This window comes from Amphiura filiformis, chromosome 8 (genome assembly GCF_039555335.1).
Source record: "Amphiura filiformis chromosome 8, Afil_fr2py, whole genome shotgun sequence".
Lineage (NCBI taxonomy): Eukaryota > Metazoa > Echinodermata > Ophiuroidea > Amphilepidida > Amphiuridae > Amphiura > Amphiura filiformis.
Genome location: NC_092635.1, coordinates 39203090 through 39230213, shown reverse-complemented (window position 1 = coordinate 39230213; position 27124 = coordinate 39203090). Strand labels below are relative to the sequence as shown.

The 27124-nt window shown below is 35.9% G+C and overlaps 1 protein-coding gene across 1 annotated transcript in view; it reads right to left on the bottom strand.

Moving 5' to 3' along the window:
• Nucleotides 1-522: 522 nt before the first annotated feature.
• LOC140159006 (CREB-regulated transcription coactivator 1-like) overlaps nucleotides 523-27124 on the bottom strand; it is a 99107-nt gene continuing 72505 nt past the window's right edge. Inside the window, 9 exon segments of the mRNA XM_072182315.1 lie at nucleotides 523-1086; nucleotides 2026-2164; nucleotides 4141-4185; nucleotides 7250-7528; nucleotides 8445-8723; nucleotides 11481-11561; nucleotides 13496-13868; nucleotides 17803-17846; nucleotides 24942-24991. Of these exon segments, the coding sequence (XP_072038416.1) occupies nucleotides 872-1086; nucleotides 2026-2164; nucleotides 4141-4185; nucleotides 7250-7528; nucleotides 8445-8723; nucleotides 11481-11561; nucleotides 13496-13868; nucleotides 17803-17846; nucleotides 24942-24991 (1505 nt within the window). The 3' untranslated portion in view covers nucleotides 523-871.

The following is a 27124-nucleotide window of genomic DNA, read 5'->3' as shown; positions in this document are numbered from 1 at the left end:
TTGTGCGAACTTACTTGCTATAAAACTGTTGGAAAATCAATTCAGAATCCTCTGTTTGATTTCATTACTCAACATTTTTTTACATTCAAGGACATCACTTTTGGTTTTGATTGCTTCAGACGGCGATTGGTATGTGGACAAGTTTACGCACATGTGAAAAAATTAAGCCTTTTCAAATAAATTGAGGGTATACATTTGTACGCATCTGACACAGCCCCTTTCAATGTACACGCAAACCAGAAGAGCATTTTAAAGGGTTAGTGTATGACAAAAATATCACACATGTCAAAAAAACATTCTGTAGAGAGCAAAGTTCAATGCACTATGCACAGAGAAACTTTTTGTTATTCCTTGAAGTGTTTGGTCATTTTACAATGATGAATATTATTATAGTATTACTGTCAATTAGGCAACAGACAAAAAACCCTGTTCTACGGGCCTCAACCGACCTACATTTTCCACTGTTGGGAATTTTTTTAGCTGTATGGCCTTAGTGGATTGGTTTTGACTGAATTTTAAAAAAAAACAAATTTCAAAAAATTTCAAAAAGATGTTTGCAAAATTTTTTTGCAAAAATAAACACAAAAATCCCAACTGACCGACCCTACATGGCAAATCCGTCTGCCCGCAGAACAGGGTTGTTTCTTCTTCATCACCGTACCCAATGATTATCAATTTACAACCAGTAAAAATAGGATGAAGGAAACTTTCAAAAATACTGTTTCGGTAAAGATATTCCATGATGTGTAACTTTGGCTCAGTGTGCATCACATGTACATGAAGTAAACACAAAGGACTGCACTTGCAATATCATCTCAATTCATTAAAAATACACAAAGAAGGGCGAGAAGGAGAAGTGCGGTAAAATGTGCTAGAGTCTGTCTAATCGGAATGATTCCTCTGTCGCCTGATCAGCCACCATGTCATTATCAGTGAGCATATGCAAAGTGTCGATATCTAAAGGGTCTAGTTTGATTGGTTCTGGGAAAAAAGGATCAGAATCAAAGCTGTCTATGTGGTCGACACCGCCAATTGCACTGCTGATTTCTTTGGGCAAGTCTTGCCTAGGAGGGCTTTCACCAACACCTGTTAACAACAAAACAAAAGAAAACGTTATGTTGTCAACTATAAAAGGAAAACTACAATGATAAAATACCTACAGTGTAAATTTTTATTGAATGAAACCAGGTTTCAACGGCTTTACACGATCCAACCGCAATCGTATATCGCGCATTTCAAACTACAACGCGAATGCACAACATTGGATACAATAATGAATATACTAACCAATCACAAGTGCATTGACATGGTTGGATTCACTTCCGGGTTATGCACGCACAGTCGCCCATATTGGAGTACATCACACAGTATACGTAAAAAAACATCACGCTAAGTCAGGCTGTGTTTATTTAATTGAAATTTCTATCGTAGTGTTCAGCATGTATATAATATATGTGACATGATCTGCTCTATGGGGGGCAAAGAAGGCATTTTTGAAAATTGAGTTACTATAATTACTACCTTATACAAACATTAGGCCGTCAAATACAGAACACACCACAAAGGTTTAGCATACTTTGTTCTAAAGTTATGAAGTTTTGTGATGCCTATTTTCTTATGTATTTTATTGTTTTTTTACTCCATATTTTTGCCTTTATCAATTTCTAATTTGCCACCTTTGGCCCCAATGGACCAGATCATGTCACAAATAACCTTATTTAAGTATTTATTTTCTCAAAGTTTATTGAGAAAAATTAGAACTATAACCATAATGATTTCAAGTAGCTGCTCAATTATCATATTAGTAGTATTTAATGTTTATAAAAAATGTGGTAAGTGATGTCCAAAGACCCATACATTGCAGACAATGTTCACAAAAGCAATGTTGGAAATTTTCAGAGGACATTCAGGACCTCGATTTAAAAATCACTGGGCCTTAACTGACGACATCACTAGAAAAGGGTCTATAACAAGAAATTCATGGCAAAAACCCCCAACATTATAGTATTTTGTTGATAAGCTTACCTGTGAATATAATATCTGGTATTCCCATAGCTTGATTTTGTGCTTGTGTTGTCAATAAAGGAAAATTTGGATAAGCTGGCGGTGGTTTGTTCTGCTGAACTTGAGACTCGTCTAACATGTAAGACTGGCCATAAAATGTCTGAAAGAGTAAAATAGTAAAATGGTCAGTTTAATCCTGGCAAATGATTCAAATCGTTATGAATTTGGCAGACAGCCGAATTCGGATTCGGCTTTTGGTAAACTAATTTTTACGCATGCATTATTTTTGAAATAGAGAACAAGGGATCAATGCATATCAATTTTTTAACAGAGATCAGATGATACCAGCATAATAAGTAATCAAAAGAGGGCAGCATACAGGGTTAGCTAACAGTGCATCGCACCGTTAAAAAATTGATATGCTGCCCTCTAATTAAAAAAATAATGCAAGCGTAACATGAATTTACCAAAAGCCGAATCTGGATTCAGCTGTCTGCCGAATTCATATTATGTTTTGGATCCAATATTTTCCCACACTTGGATTCATCAAAACATAATAATGCTTGTATTGGGATTTAAGCTGTTCATATGAGGACAGATTTTAACCAAAAGTCTTATTAAAAAAGTCTTGGTACTTATTACTTCAAATGATCTTTGACCTCAGTATATGACCTTGAACATCACCAAAAAAAGCAAGAGCCGCTTAGATATTGAGAGCGATGGATAGTTTCACAATACTTTAGGGGACAAAAGTCTAAGCTTCCCTGATTTAAGCGAGTTATCTAAAGTTGAAGTGTGGGATTTTGTGTACATGTTCTATGGCACATTCAATTCTATTATGGTACCGCAAAGCATAATGGGATACTCCCTTCAGCTGCTGTGGGTTACAATACAGCTATTTTTCTATTACCAGCCCATTACACAGTGAAACAGGAGATGTCAAAATTCATAACCAACTTGCTCAAGTAGAGACAAAATATCCGCTCTTCATGCCAGCAGTAAGCAGAAGCATACATTAGGTATGCAACTGTGTCACAATTATTCATTCCATTTGCATGACATTTCACATAATCTGGCTCCGGCTTTGAATTTTTAAGCTAAGGGCATCAAAATGTGACTGCAACATTATATGAAATATTTGCCACTTTTTTTTGGTCTTTAAAGAATAGATTAAAGCACATGATCAGCTAGTACATAAATGGGCAATTCTTTCATATTGCTGCATCCTAGCTGATGCAGAAAGTCAGTATTCTTGCCCTAACATAACAAGGCCAAATAGAAAAAGGTAATTTGATGTTTTATTTTGACACTTTATTGACACTAAATACTACCACTTATGGTTTTATCACTATTTAGTAGTATCAAAGATAGTCTCCACGGCAGCCAGTTTGGTTCCGCTCCCTGCACACAAACAGTCTGCCAATGATAACGAACGGGTCCTTTTTGATTGGCTAACGGTTTTCTGACAACGTCAAACAAAGCTTTCAATTGGTCGATCGGCTAAACGGCTACTTCATTATTCATGAGCAATTTTGACCCGCCATCTCGCCAGCTGACTGAGGTCAATCAAGTTCCCATATGTACAGCTCTACGGCTACATTAGTGTAGCCAATCAGGTGTTATAAGTGGCCATTGGCAGACTGTTTGTGTGGAGGGAGCATAACCAAACTGGCTGCGAAGGAGACTGTATCAAAGAGATCTGGACCACACACAAAATAAACAGGATTTATTACCACTGAGGATCTAAAATATGCAATATTGGACCACAAGTGTCACCCCTTTACGTGCCCTCAATTTTGGTTCATTTATACTTGTTTTTTTGTTTTTTAAATATTTGACATAATAAAAAAAGCCACCTAGACCTTTGACCGCAAAAGCCTGCTAGCACCTCTGAAGGACACACCTAAGGATCCGTCCACTGAAATTGCATCAAAATCCATTACATTCAGCGGACAAAGCATTTTGAGCAATTATTAACCTTTGACATATAACATAGCTTGTACCTAACTACTCACAGACACTTGTGTCCACGTTGCATGGACAGAAGCCTATGGAAATGGGAACAATTTAAGAAATCTTAACTAAATTTTAACAATGACATCCCATTTGAACCCTTAAAACAAAATTCATGCATACCTCTGAGGAATCCTTATCCAAGGTTGCATAAAAATCAATCACATTCTGTGGACAAAGAAGAATTTTGAGAAATTTTGGAAACAAACCTCAAATGACCTTTGACCTGCAACCTTTGACCTATAAAACATATCTTACCCAATACCACACTACTCACTGACACTATTGCCCATGTTCAATGGACATGACCTGAGAAACTTTGGCAATGGGATCAATTTTAGAAACCTTAGTTGGACATCTAGGTTGCAAAACTCCGACTCAGCAGTACGCAGATGTATTCACAGGGACTCACAGCCGACATACCACAGAGCAGGGTTGTGAGTCAGTTACATCATGGGTGGCATCTAGAGGCATCAAACCAGTTGTCCTTTGAATATAACATCAAAGTCGTAGCACTCAAACACCTTATATACACATTTTATTGCATTTTTGGCAGCCACTTTTTTGACCATAGAAAGAAAAAAGCGCAGTGATTTATAGTGCGCTACGTACTGTACATACAGGCATAAACCCACAAGCCTCATCACAATTTACAGGAATTTGCAAAGTAAAATGTTGCTCTAGCCCAAGACACACCATATATAAACCATTTAGCAACAGACACCATACCATTTAGCAACAAGCAGGGACCAGCAGTTAAGAAGCACACCCTCATTTACACACTATAATAAACCACTGCAGCCAGGATCAGCTCTCAGAGTTCTTGTACCGAATAATATGAGACATTAAGCAGCTAGTTCCTTCCCCATGGGAACTATATATTAATTAAAATTTTATAACAATGATCCCATATGACCTTTGACCCCAAATTCCTGAGTACTTCAGATGGACACCCTCACCCAAGTATCACTTTACTGATGCGGCATAAAAACCCATCCCACTCAGTAGACACATTTTGAAATATTTTAAAAAATAACCTCAAATGACCTTTAACCTGTGAAATGTGTCCTACAACATAGCCAGCCTGATACTTCCCTTGTGTCAAAGAAGGTACTTTATAGTTTTGAAATGGGAAACACCTTCCACATACACAGACAGGAACGTGGGCTGGCAAAGTGTCCCAATGAACATTTAATCAGGCGACACAAACTTGTAGTCCATGAGAAATATGATGCGCAGTATACTGTATAAACCCTTGTCTACCAGAATTTAAACCAAAAGCTAAGTTTTACAATGGCCTGCTATTTGCTCAATGTATTTCGAAACACTAAAAGGACCTCACTAAAAATGTGTGGATTTGACATTTACCCACAGAATTTGATACTCAATGTTATTGAGGGAGAGGGGGCACAGCACAATCCTCATAAGCCAAAGTGCATGTCTCCTTTTTCTAAGGTCAGTCTTCTCCTTAGCCCAACAAAAATTATTAACAAAATTTCAAGTTTTTTATTTTGACAAATATATCTCACAAACATGACTTTTTGATTTCAATAAAAACCTTAAGATAATAGATACATCTGTTAAGCATCAAGCTCCTACTATACATAATCATATTCTGGGGAAGCATTGCCTAAATAATGCATGAGATATATAGACACAGGAAATTAGATATTGAGTGTTTAATAATTAAAGACAATTCAACATTAAGAAACGTAATTCATTTCACACTTCCTAATATTCAGTTTTTGAAATGTTTTTTTTACAACTTGTATGATGGGATGTATTTGAGTTTGATAATTTGCTTTTGAAAATAATAGGACATCGGAACAGAATTAAAAGATTGAAAATTAAATACTTTGACTTCCAATTCTCACAAGATCAGAGCATCAAAAAGACCCTATTGAAGTTAATCTTGTTTATGGGAATGCATTCTAAGAAAGCCAACCCCAATTTATTATCTTACTACCCTTGTGCTCTTCCTAACCCTGATATTTAATCACCATATTGCCATGCCAATGCATAAACAAGTCCTGTATACAATGGTTGATTTATGTTAAAACATTTATATCAAGTTTGACAATGTACAAATTATGTTTGACAACAGTAGCTTTTGAGAATATTCATAAGGTAACCGAGTTGCTCCAAGAATCACCTCAAGAACAACTACTTGACATCTTTGAGATAACAGGTTTTCCATCTCACAACAAAAATCTTGTTTTGCCAAATGAAACCCCTAAATCTTAATCCTTAATAGTTTTGCAATTGAGGGAAATGAGCCAAAAACATGCACTTTTGCTTGATTTCTAATCATTTCCATCACAAATTTAAAGAATTGGCACAAGTCTAAGCATTGAACATTTTGAGTCTAGTCTATGAGTGGGCTCATAAATTTTATGTTAATTTTGATAATTGGTTATAAATGGTATTAGAAAATATGTTTTCCAAAAAATGAGAATGCAAAACCTGAAATTAGTCTTGGTACAAGTCTTTGGGCTTGATTGACACATCATACGAAAAACACCCCAACAACGCATGTATTGGTCCTTATTTTCAAAAATTGGCCTAATATTTTATTTGACTTTATTGTCAGTTAGAATAGTAAGTAAGGATTAGGATTTACCAATGTTTCATCGGGCAAAACAGGATATTTTTTCAGTCCCAAAAAATTACTGCTGTGTTTAGTGTTTTGGTTTCCGACTATCACTTGTGTAGTTGTGTGGACTTACCTACAACATTGGTCTATACTTCAATTAACCTAGAGTTTGGAAGTGACATTATTTGTGATACAAGCATGCCAATAAACCATCCTTGTATGTGTGTGTATACATGATCAGGTTATCATTCCCAATTTGGTACTGGGACCGATTCGATACTGGGACCAATTTGATACTGGGACATGCAAAAAATGCTCATACATCACTTCCAAACTTAAGGGTGAAACCAAGTATAGTCCTGTGGTTTGCTTGTCTCCTCTGTAAATCACTTAACAATTATTACAATAATTTGTACTTGGTAAGGCTAAAACCACTGAGTGAAAGTAATGGTCCAAGACCTTGACAGATTTTCATTTGCAATGCGCTGTTCCAGTTGAAATCCATATACACACCCCCTATGGAAGACAAGACCTTGATCTTCCACACAGGGAGTGTGAATTCAAATGGGGTTACCTGACTCGTCCATTTAAAATCTATGGATTTCAACTGGAATAACCCAATGATTTGATGGGACTTACTTGATGGTACTGTATTCCCCCCTGCTGTGATACAACTATTGAAGGGTCCTGCATCATGCTGATTTCCTGAAACTGTTGTTGTAATGCATTGGTTTCCTGTTGCTGCTGTAAATAATAGGCGTCTGGATACGCCGGACTGCCCGGCGAGCCTGCTGGAACGCCGGGTGACGCTACCGGGGAATAGCTCGGGTTGGACGCTGGCGACGTGGGTGATGCACATGAGGTATTCACTAATGACTGATGGTTGTCCCTGTATTGCTGCTGTTGTATTACGGCGACCTGAAAAGGCAACATAAAATGGTTGCAATGAGTTACATGAACCACTCACAGTATGCGCATAATGCAATATACGCATTATAATGCAATTTTCATAGCTAACATTTTTGTCACTCGTCACTTTTACAGAAAAAGCTATCTGCACTATTAGCTAGCTTTTCTCAAATTGAGCCAGACAAATCACTCAAATTTAACCACCTTTGAAATTATACAACAAAAAAACGTAATTTAAATGTTAAACCAGCCAAAACAAATTGTGACCTTCTATATACAAGGTCAAATATATATGTAACATTTTTCTGTACTTATTTTTGCTTGAAGTTACAGCATCCATGCAACATGATAAATGAGGAAGAATAACAATACCAAATAATACCACCTGTCTAATTTGGTAAAATGAGAAAGTATCTATCTCAGATGGGTAACTGGTTAATTATGTGTAGCATAACTTGGTTTAATAATGATGTTGGTTATTGCTATAATAGAAGCTGTGGAACAATATATTAGCTATATAATGTGAAATTAAAAAACCCAATGCAAAGAAGCAACCCTCAAAACAGGAAATGGACCCAAGAGATATGCAAAAAGCAGCAAAAAATCTGGTCAACTACAATTCAATACCTCGGGAACATCAGAATGCATGACTTCTTTTCAAAGATGAAATGCAGATGATATCATGCATTCTCATGTTCTCCGCCATTACCAAATTGAAGCTTCAACCCCAGTGTACCATGCTGGTGCTATGTATCAGCTGCAAGCATGCTTTTTATTTTTTGGAATATCATAAATCTACCTCAACCAATCCTGCATTTGATACTTTTTGGTTAATTAGCCTATTGGTTTTCATTGGATATCTTTGGTTGCAATATATTGCCTTCTTTTGTAAATTATCTCTGCTGTTATCACTGCAGCAACATACCCTAGCATTGGAACAAACCTTGGCCATATCTAATGATGGACCATGATTTTGTTGTTGTCTCTGCTGCTGCTGCTGTTGCTGCTGTTGATGCTGCTGTTGTTGTTGTTGCTGCTGTTGTTGTTGCTGCTGCTGTTGAGCCTGCTGCTGCTGCTGTTGTTGTTGTTGAGCCTGCTGCTGCTGTTGTTGTTGTTGTACTTGATATTGAAACATATTTACTTTCATTATTTGTTGGCGTTGTGTCTGTTGGTGATCAATGCTCGTCGTATCCATACCAACAGGCTAGAAAGACAAAGAGAATAAACAACTTGTGTCTTTCTTTTCACTGGAAGTGTCCTTTATACAAATACGGTTCACCTTCTTGTACAGCTAACTGGTGAATACATGGTATATGCACATGTACTATGGTTAACACTACCATTCGATAAATCACGTATGCAATACATCCAACTTTTTTTCACAATGAGCACAACAACATCAACATCATGTACGGAAGCATTCACAGACTTCAAGAAGCAGCCAAATTTAGTTTTCCATCTTCTAAAATCTAGGTTTGGTTGCATGCACTTCATGTTAACAAGTTAAAGTTTTGAACTTCGCTGATGACTGTTAGCACAGGCCAGTGATGATTAAACTCAACAATAACATATAGTTTTATTTGTATTTACTGTATAAGTGGTAATTTTTGCGTACTGTTATTTTCACAATTTGTGGTGAGAGAGACATAGAGCAATCCACGATTCCTCAATCCTGCTCTATACTTATTACACATTATTACATATTTTTACAAGGTGCTAATATTGTGGTTTGAACTCCAATCACGAAAATAAAACCCTCACGAAAATAAAACCCTCACGAAAATTACAACTTATACAGTACTTACAAATTTCAAGTTGGGGTGGTCTTCATGTAAAGTTGGGGTGGTCTTCATGTAAATGTTAGTTTACTGCACAAGTTAATTTTATGTTAGTAAAATATATGATTGCATTGAATGCCTTGCATTAGATCCACTTAGCATAGGAGCAGAAAGGAAACAAAACTGGTCAAATTGATATATTTGATGGTAAAGTCCTATTTGAATTAATATCCACTATTTAAAGAAGAAGTCCAGCCAGAGCAGTTCTTCTGGGGTGAACCAAACCTGCCTGTTTATCAAATTAATCAGTGACAAAGTTATCTCTGAATTTGACAGGTGCTTATTGATGTTTTAATAATATTGCATCAATTAGCACCTGTCAAATTCAGAGATAACTGTCACTGATTAATATGATAACCAGGCAGGTTTGGTTCACCTCAGGAGAACATCTTTAAAGAAACAATTTGATCCAATATAACAAGGGTTAGTATTTTATCAGCATACATTATGCTGCCTAAATGGCAAACGGGAATATTTTGATTGTGGTTATCACAAGTTATTAACTTTTTTCACTACCAAAAATTGTACTGCTCAATGTAGTCACTGTCAGAAAGAGAAATTAATATAGTATGTCTCGTCTCAAGTTAAGAGTAATGCCAAGTTGGATTTCGCAGTGGCAGATTTTAATCGTGCGTATTAACCTAATCCCGCGGGCGTATACACATGTGTAGAGGGTGATCTGTCCATACGCTGGCGACTCAAGTGCATAAATGCAATGATTCGAAGCTACCTCTGCAAAATCCACTTGAGACTATGCGCACTGTAGCTAGTCACTCAGTATGTTCAGGACATTTTCTGCTTCAGAATAAGTCGACTGCTCAGTGCCAGAAGTGGGTAAGTGCAATAGCTGCCCTGTGAACATTTGTCAATTTACACACAGTATATTGTACTCATCTACACATGGCAGTTCTTGCACTTACCGTTGAAGTGTCATAACGAGGGGTTAGTGCAAGATCTGCCCAATAGACATTTGACAATTTCTGCATTCTATATCATACACGACTAATAATACGACACCTGGCAGCTATGCATTGGGGCATTCTTCCACAAACTCCTCAAAATGCATGGGTTAGGGGCTCTTTAAAAGTCTTGATTAACAAAGTTTTCAGCTAATTTATGAAACATCAGGTGGTGCAAGACTGACATATCAGATGAGAGCCGGGGGGTCTTGAACTTTGATGATACACATTTAATATATCTACCTAGTTTTAAAGGCTTTGTTAAACTCTGCTAGTATGAACATGTAAAACTTTTAAACATCTATCACTGCAATGGAAATGGACTAGAATTAATTTATTCACCAGGAAACACTCTGTTTGTCTGCTTGCATAATTGTAAGTATGTATTAAAATACATGAAGTGTGTTAAAGTGAGGTAAGTCAGATTTGGTACAAATTTATTTTAAACAAATCCAAAATGTGTTTTCTCTCGTTTATCAGGCACTATTACTGTTCTTTTCAGAAATTACTGATCATTTACACCTGGTATTGGTATTCTTTTGTACTTTTTTGCCAATTTTTAATGTCCTTTTTTGTTGATATAAATATGGTGACCATGAAATTTGCATTTTGCCAAGAAAATTCTTGAATAATTATATTTAATAAACATCCTCTCATGAATAAAATAGCATAATTAGGAATTTTTAGCAGCAAGTGTTGGCATTTTTTTTCATGCTGAATGACAATAACTTGACTCAGGAGGCAAGCTTAATGGAATTATCAGTTGGGCGCTTAATAATTTGTTTTCTAACTTGAAAAGTCACTGGTTGGGTATCAAGATTCTCTAGATCAGTGGTGGCCAACCTTTTAGATCGCTGCATTCAATCATTTCAATGTTATAAATACCCTTTCTTTTAGATATTCGTAATGTCCGTTTTTGTAAGAAAAGGCTTTGCAGGCTGCATTGGACATCACCCAGGACCACATGTGGCCTGTGGGGTCGCAGTTTGGCCAACTCTGGTCTAGATGGCTGTACACAATGCCACTGATCTTGCATACCTCCTGGTGAATAAAGCATTACTTTGTACTCATAGCAAAATTTCATGCATATCATAACTCATTCACAGCAATGGATGGATGGATGGACGGATGGTTTTTGTTTGTTTTTTCGGTGAGAAACCCTACCTGCGGACTATGTTGATGTTGCCATTGATGTGACGTCATTGCAATGGGACTGCTAGGGTTACTCATAGGTCGTTTCTGCAACTATATACATACACCAAGGAATGGCCAGGCAAAACATGTTTCAGAAAGACGCATATATAGAGTGTAAAAAAGGGTAAAACAAAGATTTTATCAGGCATTATTTTACATGCTAGTCCACATACATAAAGAGAATTCAATAAAATTTGATTTACAAGCATAATTGGCTCTTTCGACTTAGTTGGACATGGGTCATCACTATTTCATTACAATTGATAAATTAAACCGATATTGTTCGCTTTGCTTTCTGTTGCTGTAATAAACAACCAAAGAACCAATTCAACTATAAAATAAACCCACACCTCTGATATGAATACATGGCCAAATCGTCATACAGGTCGATCAAATGGCTGGTTTTATTTATCCAAAAACATTTGAAAACATTACTAAAATAATGTTAGCAAGGTCTCCAACACCCAATATTCTTGGTTGCTTTACCGTTTTCCTTTTGGTTTTGGAGGTTTTTGGATTTTCACCTTTTGTCTTTCTTGGTGCTTTTGAGGTGCTTTGGACTGAAAGCGCTATTTGCCAGCGTAATGATATGTGTAATCCGATTATCACTATGTTAACTGGATCACGCTTTTGAGTTCTGCACCATGATCGGAATGATCGCAACACAAAGTCTATGGCATATACTACTAATTCCAAAAGGTGCGTGATCCAGTTACCAAGCACTATCATAATGATCATAAGCTTCCAAACTGAGTTGAGTCGGTTCTCGTTCCATCTATTCTCTTTAGTGGGAGTAGGAACTCCACATGGAACCGACAGCATTATTTTTGTTGCTGCAATTTTGTTTAGAGACCAATAAAAGAATATTGCCTAGAAATTCATATACTACATTCACTATCATGCATACCATTTTCCTACCTAATTTCTATCCCAACAATATAAAATCAAATTTTCAGGCACATGCATAAAAGGATTGAACAGCCAAACAATAAAAAGAGATGTAATAAACTTTGGAATTGACACAGAATTGATAGAAAATATCTATTTTATATGAATTATGGCAGTGTACTTAGAACAGAATATTACAGAATATATTAACATGACCCTTTACAATGTCAATATTTGCAAATGTTAAGCAACTTTGCAATTTATGCCATTTGTTGGATCGTAAGCGCAAATAAATTTTAGCTTTTAAAAAACATAATTGCTGTATGGATTACACTTCATAACAATTTGTTTATAGTGTTTGCTTTCCTTTTAAGTAATACATTAAAAGAATATTAGAGCAAAGCCCCTGCTCCTCACACAAAGCATTAATATGAAAGAGAATATCTTAAAAGGGGAAGCGGGATAGTCTTCTCATTACTATAAAAGTGGGTGTTTTTTTTGCAGGTTATTTTTTTACACTTCAACAATGATGAACATGTTTACTGAAATTATGTTTCATACATTGCCTTTACAATTTTGGACACAATGACACAAAGCAAAACAAAATCCACTTTTAGAGTACAAAGAAATGTCAATCTTCCGTCACCATTAAAGTTCCCCATATAATCAGACGAGAATTAAAATAAATTGACCACAGCACCTCTGTCCAAATCATGTATCATCATTTTCATTAACCGTTTGTATTCTTCCATTGTCGTAATACAATTCAAGGTTAGAATTTCAGGTAATAATCTGTAAATCGATTCTTACCGAATTCTTGTTAAAATATACGCACAAATCAAATTTAATCTCATAGTCTGAACAGATTATTTGTGAAGATCAACCGATCCTTACAAATTCCTCTACAGGAATCAACACCGATTTCAATAGCGTGCAATAAAATTCTAACCCCAAATTGAACCGGTGCAAATTTACATACACTCTGCTGTTTTCCAAATTTGATTAATGAATGACAATGATGTTAATTGGACACTGATGCTGTGACTAATTTGAAATATTAGGCCGATGGCTAATATCGGACATGACAACCCACTCACCTGTGGACTATACTGCTGCCGCCTTTGGTCGGCCGCCGCTCCTGCGATAGGACTACCAGGATTACTAACGGTCCGCCTCTGAAGCTGAGGACTGATTTGTGGACTTATCTGTGGACTATGTTGTGTGGGCGACACCACCCCTGCCGTGTGATTTGTTGTGGTGATAATACCCAGTGTCTGTGCAGGCATGCTACTCGACAGGTTCCCTGTGCTACCGGCGTGGTTATACGTCTGGTCCTCTGGATCCAGAGGTGTCGGTAATGGGGAGGGGATGTGTAGGTTGGTCAGGTCAGGAAGTGACCCTGTGTTGTTAGATATAGGTATGGGTGCACTTGTGGCTACCTCATTTGTATTTTGCTCTGACGGGCATATGCTGGAACGAAAACAGATGTGAAATTCAATTAGCTTTTGTTTTTGTCATATATATTTAATAGTTACATAACTATTACTTAATAGTTGTACCCATAAAGCTAATTTCAAATCAGACATAATTATCAACAACTTATTTGAGAACATGACGATAGCAAAGTTTATTCTCTGGACAAATATATAGGCCTATATGTTCTGACGTGGGATTCAAGCTGCGATCAATCGCACCATCACGACCCATTATGGCCATCCGTATTTCGCAATATCAAAATGATGACTGTCGTACAACATTCAGACTGCGATACTGCATCACAAATTACCTTCTCATAGGCATTTAGTTGACCACAATTGAGACTTTTTAAAAGGAAATTGTACTCGAAATTGATCTCAGTTGGGATTTTTATTGGACTGGTTATGCATTATATTAATAAATTCTTGTCCGAAAGGGACGGGGTGAGGATTTTTCCACATCTACTTTTCCTGTCGGATCACCTTGACCAGGTGTCACATTTCTGAGCATATGCAGCAGAAATTGCGAAAAAGGCTCATTTCCAAACAGCAAAAGTAAGCAGAATTACAATGTTGATTGATTGCTTTGTCTGCAACTATATTTATCAGTTCCCCATTTCATCCACGCATCTGCCAAAATATAACCTACAAATCAATTACATCTTGACAATATTTGATCATCTTCCAAGTCGCTAATCTCTTACTATTACTTTTAATAACATCAGATATTTTGGGAAACAAGGAAACCAACCATTTCTATTTTTAAAATCAAATCAAATTGAATCTGAGAAACATGTGTGATTGACAATTCTGGTAATAACATGCAAGTACGAGTCTCAGAAATTATATAACTGCGGAGGACACCTGTGACTTTTATTAATGTCATCTACTGTATAGCAGGCTGTTTTCAGTCCAAATTGTTTACAATTTTTCTATAACCATAATAAAACATGTTGACCCTGTTTTTAAAATGGCAGCTGTAGAAAATTGAATTATATTTGTTATTTATAAGCTGGAAAATCAAAATACTGGCTGCGCACCCGTACAAGTATCGCTGCCTTACTAAGGACACAACTTGAAATGGGTGCTTTATCAAAATGTTTGGTATTGATCGTCAGTTCTCAGTGATTATGGACAAGACTGCTTCATCAAAATGCAACATAAGATCCACCAATTTTGTTAGATTATAAACTATAAAGTTGGGCCATTCTAAGAGGATCCTATGTTGCATTTGGAAGAAGCAGTACTTTTCAATAAACACCAACACCAATGGGTACCAATCATTGTGATACATCCTGTATCCTCAAAATGTGTTTACAAAGTAAGGGGTAATTTTGAAAGGGACAATTCCACCACATTATGTTTATCACTAGTATGTTTTAATCTGTGTCATCATGTCTCGAATACAAATGTCATTTCCATGTTATCCTTTCTGCATGCACATGTGGGTGCACACTCACACTAAAAATTAAAATAACAAAAAAAAAAAAAAAAAAACTTTGCTAAATTTGGACAGTTTTCTTTCATATTACTTGACAGAAACACTCAGGCCTTTACTTTTCACTGATGTTGGTCCTCCAGACATTCAATCTAAGAACCAATTTTCTACTGTTTGGGTGAATGCCTTGTTCACTTTCTAATATTAGAAATCTTCCATAATATGTCACTTAAGATTTCTATAACAAATTAACCATGAAGAACCTGATCCTGTTCTCTCAGACAGGCATCCCTGGATATGTGAATGTACTAAACAAACACATGTACATACATGTATGTTTACATCAAAGGTTATATTTCTACCAGGAAAGACCAAAGTTTACCGTTTTATGAAAACAGAAATATAGCATGGAATTGGCAATTTTGAAAAAGGAAATGGAAATATTAAAAAAACAAAAATCAATGAAGTAATAAAACAAGACAGTGGAGTGTCTATTATTAAAAACAAGATTTTAAAGGACATAAATGGTTATTTACCCATTAACCCCCATGAGAACTACCTGCCAATTGGCCAAAAAGAAGTTTTCATTATCAATTGGACCAATCAGCAATATTGTTAGAATAATTTCATCACACAAAAAAATTGGGGTGAATTATTTGCAAAGCTCCATTCTGACTGGTGATTAAAGTGAAGATATCATGTGATTGACCAATCAGAGGCAATGTTAGATCGGCAGGTAGTGCCCAGGGGGATAACAGACCCATCAAAACATTTCTTACTTATTTAGGTAAGAAATTAGGTAAGATCATAGTAATGTAGTTTTAATTCCTTATGAAACAACTATTTTTGTACGTTTTTAATGAAAACAAAAAAATCTGGAAATTAGCATGTTTGTAAAGGGAATTTGACTAAGTAAAACGGCAAACTTTGGTCTTTAATTACCAGCATTTCAGTTCTCAATTCTTTTACAATTTTTTTGTTCAAAATTCACAGTGGCAGAGTCAAAAGTGAATTTGCCTCAAATTAAGAACCATAAAATCAGTAATAGATTGGCATGCCTTAAAAATGCACATGTTTTTTTTTAAATTTAAAACAATTTATTATTTTCCTGTTGGTAATGACATGTTGTCAAAATGGTGGATGACCTGAGAAAGACATTCAATTGTGTACAAAAAGACACTTTTTGGATGCATCATCATGAAAGCAAAATAGTTTCCATTTTTTCTTACCAAAAAAAAAATGTCATTTTGTAGATGTTGCCATGACTGTGACATAATTTGCAATGTCATTTGTCACATGTAGATTGAGTAAGCATCCACAACTTATATATAGGAGTAGTAATAACTGGCTATGTTCCAAATAAATCATAATTTTGATAATTAATAATCAACAAGTCCTTCCTGGTTAAATCAATGTAGGTGGGATAAATCAGGTTATTATAGCACAGGCTACAGCAGACTATCAACTTAACATAATTTTGATTGCAATTTAAAACAACATACCAAGATTGGATGGACATAGACGCTCTCCAGGACTTTGTATATTTATTGTATAAATTGTCTCAACCAGACATAATGCCAGAAAAATGCTCATTTTTTACTATTCCTTGGTTTTGTCGCTTTTGCTTTGAGCTTTTTTGCACCATAAATTCTTTCTATGTAGGCTTGCGTGTGGTATAAATGTACAATATCATTATTGTTTCATTCAACCTCATAAAATTATTTGGCCAAATGGATTTTGCAATAGGCAGCACAATTTTGACCCAGCTAGGGTTAGAGTCAGATTTAAATAGACGTGAAATGCAATGTGTACAAGGCAGTAAAAACATATTGAAAAGTTTTTACTGCCAAGGACACATTATTTGGGTGTAAAGGATAAGGCAGCAACTTTTCTATTTTTGTGTTACAAGAATAGAAATAAAGGTTGCTAACTTGGGAGAAAAAATCTGAAAATAGGTACATTCCCGAATTCTCTATACCTTACTGTAGTCATATTTTTGCCAAAATAGGGACATGGTAAAATCGCTCTCTTTTATGCTTTTTGTTTCTGTAAAAATAGGGAGTTGGCAGGTATGTATAAGCGAAACCCACTAAATACTCTGCAAAGAATGTGCAAGCTTTATTGCGTTCCATACATGCATTTAGAGCACATAATTTCAAATATAGTGCTTTCATGTGACATGTTTCGACAAATCACAATGCATGATTTTCGATAGGGTGACTGCACGAAGGTCATTGCTTCAAATCGTTGTCCAGAAGACATGGAAATGCATGGAGTACAAAAGAATCAATACGACTTTAACAGGTGACTGGTTTTGTGCTTTATATGGATTTGCATGTCTTCTGGAGGATGATTTGAACTGATGACCTTCTGTGTAACCGCCCTATGATGGGTCATGAGGGTAATAGAATTATGGCTAAAGGATGGAAGAAATGGACGTAGTGACAAGAGGACAAATCGGTTACAACAGATGCAGCTTCATACAACTTACTTTATTCCAGGTACTTCACAGGACCTTGGTCTATTTTGAGCTGACTGTAATTAAGAAAGTAAAAAAAAGTAAAATGTATTAAATACAGAGTGTAATATCAACATTTCAAAATAGTTTGTATTGCTTATCATATCATATCATATCATATCATACACATGTACAATACACTTTGATACAAAAATTAATTCCATATCTAACTTGTGTGTTTGTGTGTGCTGTGTGGGAGTTATGTGCTCTAAACATCAATTGCAATATCTCAAGACTTATAAGATGTTCAACCACTATCATCTTGATGTGCATTGAAAATAAAAATATTGAAGGAAAAAATATGCAACATGAAGCGTAATTCAGAAAGAGGTATTGAATAATTGTCTGTGCATGTTGTGTATAATTTATTCAGTAGACATCCTGTGTAATTTTACTGTTCAATTAACATAGTATTCTATAAACATGATTAATGATGTCATTAACATAACTGAATTGTCAACCATTAATTAGTCACTGAATGGAAAATTAGAAAAGAGCTGCAGAATGCTCTTCTGGTCTCTTCAAAAACAGCTTTAGAAGAGCTGTTTGCACCTGTGGCCATTAAAGCATAAAGAATTTAACTAGTCATCTAGAGGTGCTATAAATCGCTCTTGCAAATGCAACTTAAGAAGAGCTGTAGAGGAGTGATTGCTCTCACTCCTCTAAAACAGCAGTCCCCCCTTTTTTTGTTGTTGATTTGTTTGGATTTTGACAACCCTGGATAACCCAAGAAAGCCTCTATTGAAGCTTATTTCCATTGGGGTCCATTTGAACACCGGGACGGGTTGGGAACAGTCAGGGGTTAACACCCTACTCTTTTCGAAACTGGCTGCGAAATACATGTACAGGTATGGCTCTCTGCACACGGGACCGACGGCTTAGCGGCCCCTCCGAAGGACGGAGTACTTTCATGATTCATTTACCCAATTCTAAATAAACCATGGGGGGGGGGGGAGCGGAAGTCTGAATTTAATCTACAGATGTTGCCAATTAATTTCAGATTTTTTTTTCCAAGTCAATATCCCAGCAAATCGCCACTGCCGGGAATTGAATCCGGGACCTCATGCACTAAAGGCAAGTACCCTAACCATTGCGCCACGCTCTCCCTGCTACATTACATACTGTATAATGTTCCAACCAATGCAAGGCTATAAAATAATTTCAATGGTGAATGTCACTAAAAAACCAAATGCTATGCTCCTTGCAGCTAATTAGTATAATATAGGCATTAGGCATTACAGTCCTGTTCATAATTGCTATAATAGCCCTTGAATATGTATTTATTTGATCCCATACTGAAATGAAATGAACAATGATCATATCAATTGTATGTCTATGTTCAGCTAATGTTTTGTACATTGTACATAACTGGAATTACACTTAAGCCCCTTTGATTGATGGTTTACTTCTTTAGCTATCAACATAATACAATCCTTATACAAAATTAATGCCTTTTTATAAAACAGACTGCAGCCAGGGCCGTGGTTATTCCCTATTCACAAGCTTAGATAATATGTTTTCATATTATACATATAATATTAATGTTCCAGTGAAACAGAGCAGTTAAAGGTGCATGATCTTATTGACTTCCTCAACCCCACCCACTTTACCCCGTAAAAAAAAGATTTTCTTATAACCCCTGCAAAATGTTAGGCCTGAAATATGTTCCTGTAGGAGATAAGAACAACATGTCTATGAGCCACTGTGATACGCATTTTACTTATAGAATCCAAACCACTGGAGCAATTCTACTACAAACTTGGAATTATGTTAGGGTGATGGGCCTCAGTGCCAGGATAGAAAACACCAAATGTTATTATTGGACCACCCACCAATTCCTCCAGGGTGGTGTGGTCTTCAAACGGAACATTTGGCCCATTTATCTACCATTTCAATTATGTTGATGGTATATTTGAAACTATCACTGTCGCCCATTTCATGTTATCCATCACTGTACTTTGTTCAAGGTATAAGTAGCGAAATTGTTTATTGTTACTGCAGGCATCAATTAAGTCACAATGCTTGCATAATTCACATAAGCGTGCGCAATACACATTACACAACGCACGTTTAGCATTCAGTGCACTTAAAAGGTTGAATAAAGTATACATAAATCAGCTGTGTGCCTGTTTATCAACTTAAATATCAGTTCATCAACTTGCCAATCTAGCCAACTATCTTTGATCAAACTATAGATGTTAAATAACAGTTTACTGTTTACAATAAAGGAGATGTGTTACCTAGGCAACATGTTTGTGTGAGTTTCTCAAGTGGTTCAAAATTTGACAAGCAAAGAGAAGAATCACACTTATTTGACTTGGTAAATTATTTATAACCAAACTTGACACTCAATGAAATGATTAACAAATACGTAAAGATCATCCTCCTTTCACTGTTTTTGAACCAAATAAGAAACATAATTTCACATGTGCATAAGCTCCTATAATGGAATCAAAGCATTGCAGAAAAAGGGAATGGACAGCACAAAAATATAGGCACTTTCTACTGTTTCCTCTTTCTTGTGGAGCATGAACTGCCCTGCATAACGGTTGGAATCATGGAATGCAGTACATGTACATGTGCAACAGGTGTGGGTATGGTGTAATACATGGATCTTAGGTTTCTCTATATTAAAAGTCAGTTTGTACCATAATTCCTTCCCACAAGGTAATAGGCATATTGCATAACATTACATCTAATACAGCTCAGGGTTTATTTCATATATCTTTTGGTTTGGTATTGCAATACTCATACATGTAGGCCTACTATTGGAAGGGATTTTGGTCAAATTGACTGCCAGGGTAAAAACCCAGGATAAACGTATTGGTAGTTATGTAACCCTCTCCATTATTTCTGGTCATTTGAATGGTCTGACCGTATCCTGTGACCATTTCTCATCATCATGGACCATCAAATTATCACCCATGTTTATGATCACTGTCGTCATCAATTTTAAAGGGACTTGCACAAAAGTGTGCACTGTGCAAGTGGCCAAATTAAACCTGTGCTTGTTTGTGTTAGTAATACCAGCCGACAGAATTAAGATTACAATAATAAATGATTGTTATTTACAATTTGTTTGTTTGTTCAAACCATCTTTCTTAAAGAAACATGCTCAATTCCTCAAGGCACTACTGTCAAAAGCATGTTACAGCATGTTGGGCATTTTGAAAAAGATGAACAAGGCCCCAACCAACAACAAAACAGAAACTGTTTAGTTCTCATCTTTTAGCTGTGTTTCTACTAAGAATTATTTTCTCTGACAGTGTTGCAACCATGGACGAAAGAGATAACGGACCGCGTACAATAAGTCAAAGTCTCCGCATCACCCGATAATGAGGGCCGATTGTTCCAAGAAATGCAACAGGTGAGACTGCTACGCATTTATTGCATATTTTTACAGTCTCGCGAAGGCGCGCAACGCCGCTGGCTTGATTGTTAGACAAGCGGCACGATGGAACAATTGGCCCTCATGAATATGCAAGAATTCATAACATACAATGCACAGGGACTTTGACTGATTGTATGCGGTCTGTTATCTCTTTCGTCCATGGTTACACCGTTATTTATTAGCAATATTTGGATTCACCTAAAACTTAGGTGGTGAGTGAATATGATGATAATTTACTCTCTTTGATGGCTGATATTACCAATGAAATCACCTGGTAAGGGAACAACAAAACCACGCCATCCCAATAAGTGCAAATGCCTGCTATAAATTACATTTTCAAAAACAGAACTTCAATGGCAATTTTATATTCCAAATTCTGAAAGTATTTGAAATCAGAAGTAATTCCAACAATCATGCCAGTGTAAATATGTGTTATGAAGAAGAGGTCATTTCATCTTTGATGTCATCAGAACGTCAATTCAAGATATATATTGAGACTTATTTCTGGACTGCAAAGCCCAATATACATTTTTTGGACATTTTTGTTCAATGATGACCTTTCTAGTTGCAATCAAGTAGCAATTTTGACATTTCGATATATATTTGACATCCAATTTGATGCTGAAACGTCCAATATTGTGTCGCTATCACAAACATTCACTCGCATTTTACAGATATCTTGATCTTACAGAGCACCTTGCATTTAATATATCATTACTATTTGTCTAGTATCCTCTAGCACAAAATTAGTTTGAAGTCATAGAAACAAGCCATGAATTAACAAATTTATTGAATAAAATTTTAAAAACAAATTGATCATTTCAAATAAGTGCTTTTAGTTCAATGTAGGAGATCCTTATTTTTGCAACAGTTAAGAATTAATATTTTTCCTAAAGATTTCTGAAATGAAAAGGTCAAAAATAATACACTGGATTGCACTTTGGGGAGTTTGATATAACTAACTTTCATAAAATATTCATTGTTCACTGCACTTAAACCAAGCAGAATGTATACATTCTAAATCCATTATGACATGTTAAAAGCCAATATCGAGTTATTGACTACAAAAAGAATTTTCCCATACACTAACAAATCTTGAAACAACAGTTCTTCTTGCTATTTTCTTGGAAGGAAAACTGAATCACAAACCCATTTCTTGTCCCAATAAAAAAAATTGAATTGTCATTATCTGCTTATTATTATTCTTATAACAACAAATAACTTTAAAGGTTTATACAATTGAGCAAATTCACCACTTTTATGTGCATGTACGCGTTGCTTAATTAACTAAAAACCATTAGGAATGTCTAAATACCAAATAGCCCCAAGTACAGACTCCTAGCACTGTTTTTAGAAGGGACAAACTCAATAATAGATGGAAAGAAATAATTCGGAGATATCTCCCTGTGACAGTCACACTATTGCTTTGAACACTTTCAACTGTTTATGAATAATAAATGGAGCTTCATATAATTTCTAATGACTGCTATTCCGTGACCGCAGCGACAAGTGGGATTATGATTTCATTTAAGAAAAAGACCACCAAGTGCCATCCCTCCACCAAATTGCATCAATACATCTTACCAGTTCTGAGAAATTGCACTCACAACCTCAGACGGACGGATGGAATGACGGACAGACAACCAAGAAACATAATACCTCCGGTGGAGGCATACTAAATCAACTTGAGCCAAAATGACAAAAACAAAAAACAGGTATTTTTAATTACATACAGCTAAAAGAAAATCCCCAAAAACCCAAAATCTGGGTTGGCCGAGGCAGTAGAACAGGCCGGGTTTTTTTTGTCGCCTCAACCCGAGACAGTTAAATATTGATAGATTGCAAGATAATAAATGAGCCATGAAATATTGTACATGGGCTTGAATGATGAGAATAAACAATGAGAATAAAATTGCTAAAAACTTACTGGTAAAATGATATTACAAGGAGAACAAGATATTTATTTATTTATTTATTTATTTATTTATTTATTGGAACATACACTTTTGTATCAGTGGCACACGCCTAACCAGCGGTGCGTTCAAAAACAATAACAAACATAGTTTTACCAGTTTGCTTGATGTGCACATCGTTTATGAACGTTTCTGTGCAGACAATGTGTGCCACGACAATGTTCACATTGATGTGCGCATCTATTACAAAGGATTCTGGTATTTACTGAAAAAGGTCTATTGGAAAAAAATACCCTAAAAAAAAAGAGTTAAATCTTGCTCAATTGTCTTGCTAATCACAAAGGGGTCAATGATCAATTCGTCAAGACTGAGGTCTCATACCACACCCGAGGTCTTCGATTTGATTGGAACATTCATCTCAGTGCAGTCAAAGAAAACCTGATGTATATGGTGCAGAATTACACATGCCATCCTCTCATAACACAGGTGCTTTTAGTTTTCCATTGTAGTTCAATGCACTGATGAAAACACACATGTATTTCACTCAACAGTGTAAATGACCTGTTGTGTAATTTCCACTATCTAGAGGGCATGATTCAAGGTGTTCAAATATTAAAATTATCATATATAATGCAGTCCTTGTGAAGTGTGTCTCTAGGAGTGGTGTGGTTGGTTAAAATTAATGTGCATATTTTATCAGCAAAATGCACAGGCATCATAATAGTTTGTTTCTGTCATTGTACATAATTTTGTATTGCTGTAGATCCGGTTGTAATATTTTGGGGCATTATCCAAACGGTGTGATATTTGGTCTACCTACCTGTAATGTCTATATGATACTCGCTGTCATCTACCTTGTGGGCACTTGTTCAACTTGTAATAGGCGAAAATTACTCGGTTACTGTGACATAAATTAAGTTTCAATTTTCGCTTGTGTTAAGGGGTCGGTCACCCACCTCTGAACAGTATTTTTTGTGGGCCTGAGATCACATCAGACATATCGAATTGCATTCTGAATAAGAAGAATGCCCTTCTGATATCAAGTAATTTTGATTTTTTGAAATTTGCGATGTAATACAAATTTTATGGCAAATTATTAAAAATGGATATTTTTAACATTTAACAGTCCTCGAAGTAAGAAGAAGTATGTACACTTTAAGAACATAACATTAATAAATGTTAATTTGAGGACTGTTAAATATGAAAAATAAAAAATTTTTTTTTTTTAATAATTTGCCATAAAATGTGTATTATATCGCCAAATTCCTAAAGTCAAAATTATTTGATATCAGAAGGACATTCCTCGTATTCGGAATGCAATTCGATATGTCTGATGTGTGCTATCATGTCCCACAAAAAATACTGTGCAAACGTTGTTATCCGATCGCTTAAGTTATCCGAATGTGTGTTATTTGCACAATATGCATATGCATTGCACCCAATTGCATGTATGCCATCTTGTATCAATACAGGATGGTGTTATACGTCTTTCCCATTATGAGTTGAACAAAACATACCCAGGATTTAAGTGATGAAATCAAAGTAATATTCATACACTCCATGACAATGACTAAATCATAAAATTCTGCACAGCTACTCAGTCAAAGGTACTCAACAGGTACACCTTAGTTACCCTCAGCAGCAGCTTTTCTAGATGTAACCAGTAGGATTCTGGCTGTGTACAATACATTGTGAATTCCTAGTTTCACCACAGCCTAGTGTTTACATTTAATGAGCTAGTGCCACTTGACTCATCACAGTCGAAATGAATGACGGAGAAAAAAATGCAATCCTGATGTTTGGCTTACCTTTTTTGAATCCCACGCATTGGCTTTAAGTGTATCTGTACCTAACAAATCTATTTGAGAAAGAAAAACAGACAAAATATAATGATACGAGTTAATATTTCTCATAAATCTACCATATACAGGTTTAATAACATTCAAGTTGAAGATATCTGGGATTCGGTAGGTGTAGCTAGGGAAATATGCAGATTTAGGCAAAATCAATGAAATCTAGAGACATGTTTTTCGTTCAAAATGGCATTAAGGTGTGGCTCAGTGGATTGGAAAATTGTTTCATCATCATAGGATGAAATATGCGAGTACTAGTCGAAGTAACATATTTTACAGATTCTGGTAAATGCCTTCAAAAATTAAAAGCATTGTATGTGGTTTGATTATGTAGTACTCTGTTATACTTGTGTTTCGCGAAGACACCCCCACACACAAAGAGGAAAGATGAACAAAAGAAGAAAAACAAGCCAGATAGAATAAGGGAAGAGAGTGTCAGAGTGAGTATGGAAATAACAGGGAAAATAAAAATTAAAAAAACAACTAGATGTGAACACAAAGCTCCATTTTACACATTGTCTCCAACAAAGAAACTTTCCAATAGGCCATTTTGGAAAATCTCAAAAGCCCTGACAATTTCATTTGCGACAATCTTTACTCTGCATCGATGTATGTAGGATTCTGGACAAACAGATTTTCCAAAAAAGGTGAATTGTCCATTTTCAAGAATACAGAGACCAAGATGCCAAAGATCACAAAAATATATTTCAGGGCTAAAATTTATAATTTTAAGAAATAAAGGTAATTTAATGCATTATCCTCTAGTCTACACCCAAGTAATGTGTCCGGTAAAACCGTTTTTACTGCTGAGGACACAATATTTGGGTGTCAGAGATAATGATACACCCTTTATTCTTATTCTATTACCACAAAATAGTGCAATTTAAAGAAAAAATATCACTCCCCACCCCCCAAATATTTAAAGTTGTTTCATCAAGGTTACTTCAAGGTGGAGCGTGTACGCGTAACCAAAGCGTAAGTGACGGTGTGTATATAGCAGAAATATTGTACACGTAACCAAGCGTAATGCTTTGCGTAGAATGTGTTATGGTACTTGTAGTGCATCGCGCTTCGCTGTGTACTGTTGTTTCAACTTGTGCAAGATGAACATAAAGTTCATTGCCCTGGCCACTTTATTGTAGTTAAGGTCTTTCACGTGATTAATTTCGACAAACCACACAGCAATTTCGAATAATGGGTCGTGGGGGAAATAAAATGCATACGAAGGGCCAATTATAGCAGATTCTGTTACAGGTTCACAATAATAAGCTGTTAATCATATCTTGGATATTTAACGATAGGGAGTCACAAAATCCATTACAAAAACTATTGTTATGCAATATTAAAAGATTCAAACTGATCAAGCCATTGTTACATTGCCCAGTATTTATTTTTAGCACAGCCAAATATATCTTTTCTGAGAAAATGGGAAATATAATTGCTCACAGACAAAGGCAATATTCTTGGAATGCTTTAGGATACCTGGGAGTAGCCTTCTTTTATGCAATCTTTATCTTCAATTCTCTTTCTATAAATGTCAGCATGATGAAAAAATAATTTTTTGGATTTGTAGTGCAGGATGCCAATCCACAGGCCTCTGCAGATTTTTGCTGACCACTGGTGGCCCAAGATTCACCTTAAAACCATTTTAAACATTCAGGGATGCAGCACAATATACATGTGGGCGCTGTCTCCTAGTCTACCTACATATACATATTACATATCCATCACAACCAGGATCAGCTTCACGTGTAACATAAAGGTAAAACAAACCAAGGAAAATTAGGCAGTTGGTTCCTTGTCCAGGGAAATTTTAAGTTACAATCCAAACTGTGCAAAATTGATAGGCCACTTGCATAGTTAAATGACTTTCCCTGCTCTCCTCATTCAGTGTTGTATACCATTCACCAAACGCCTCAATTCCGAAATGCGTAACATGTTTGCTCCAACATTGCTTGGTGGGGGCGGGAGGGGGGGTTGAAATAGGTTGGCATCAATACAATTAAAATATCATACGGTACATAAACTTCACATGGACAAAAAGTCGAAAACCATGTGCGCAAAATATGAACAAGTGTCCCAGGGAATTCTGCACTTGATTGTAGTGCAATTATTATTAGAACATTTTCCATCCTTCT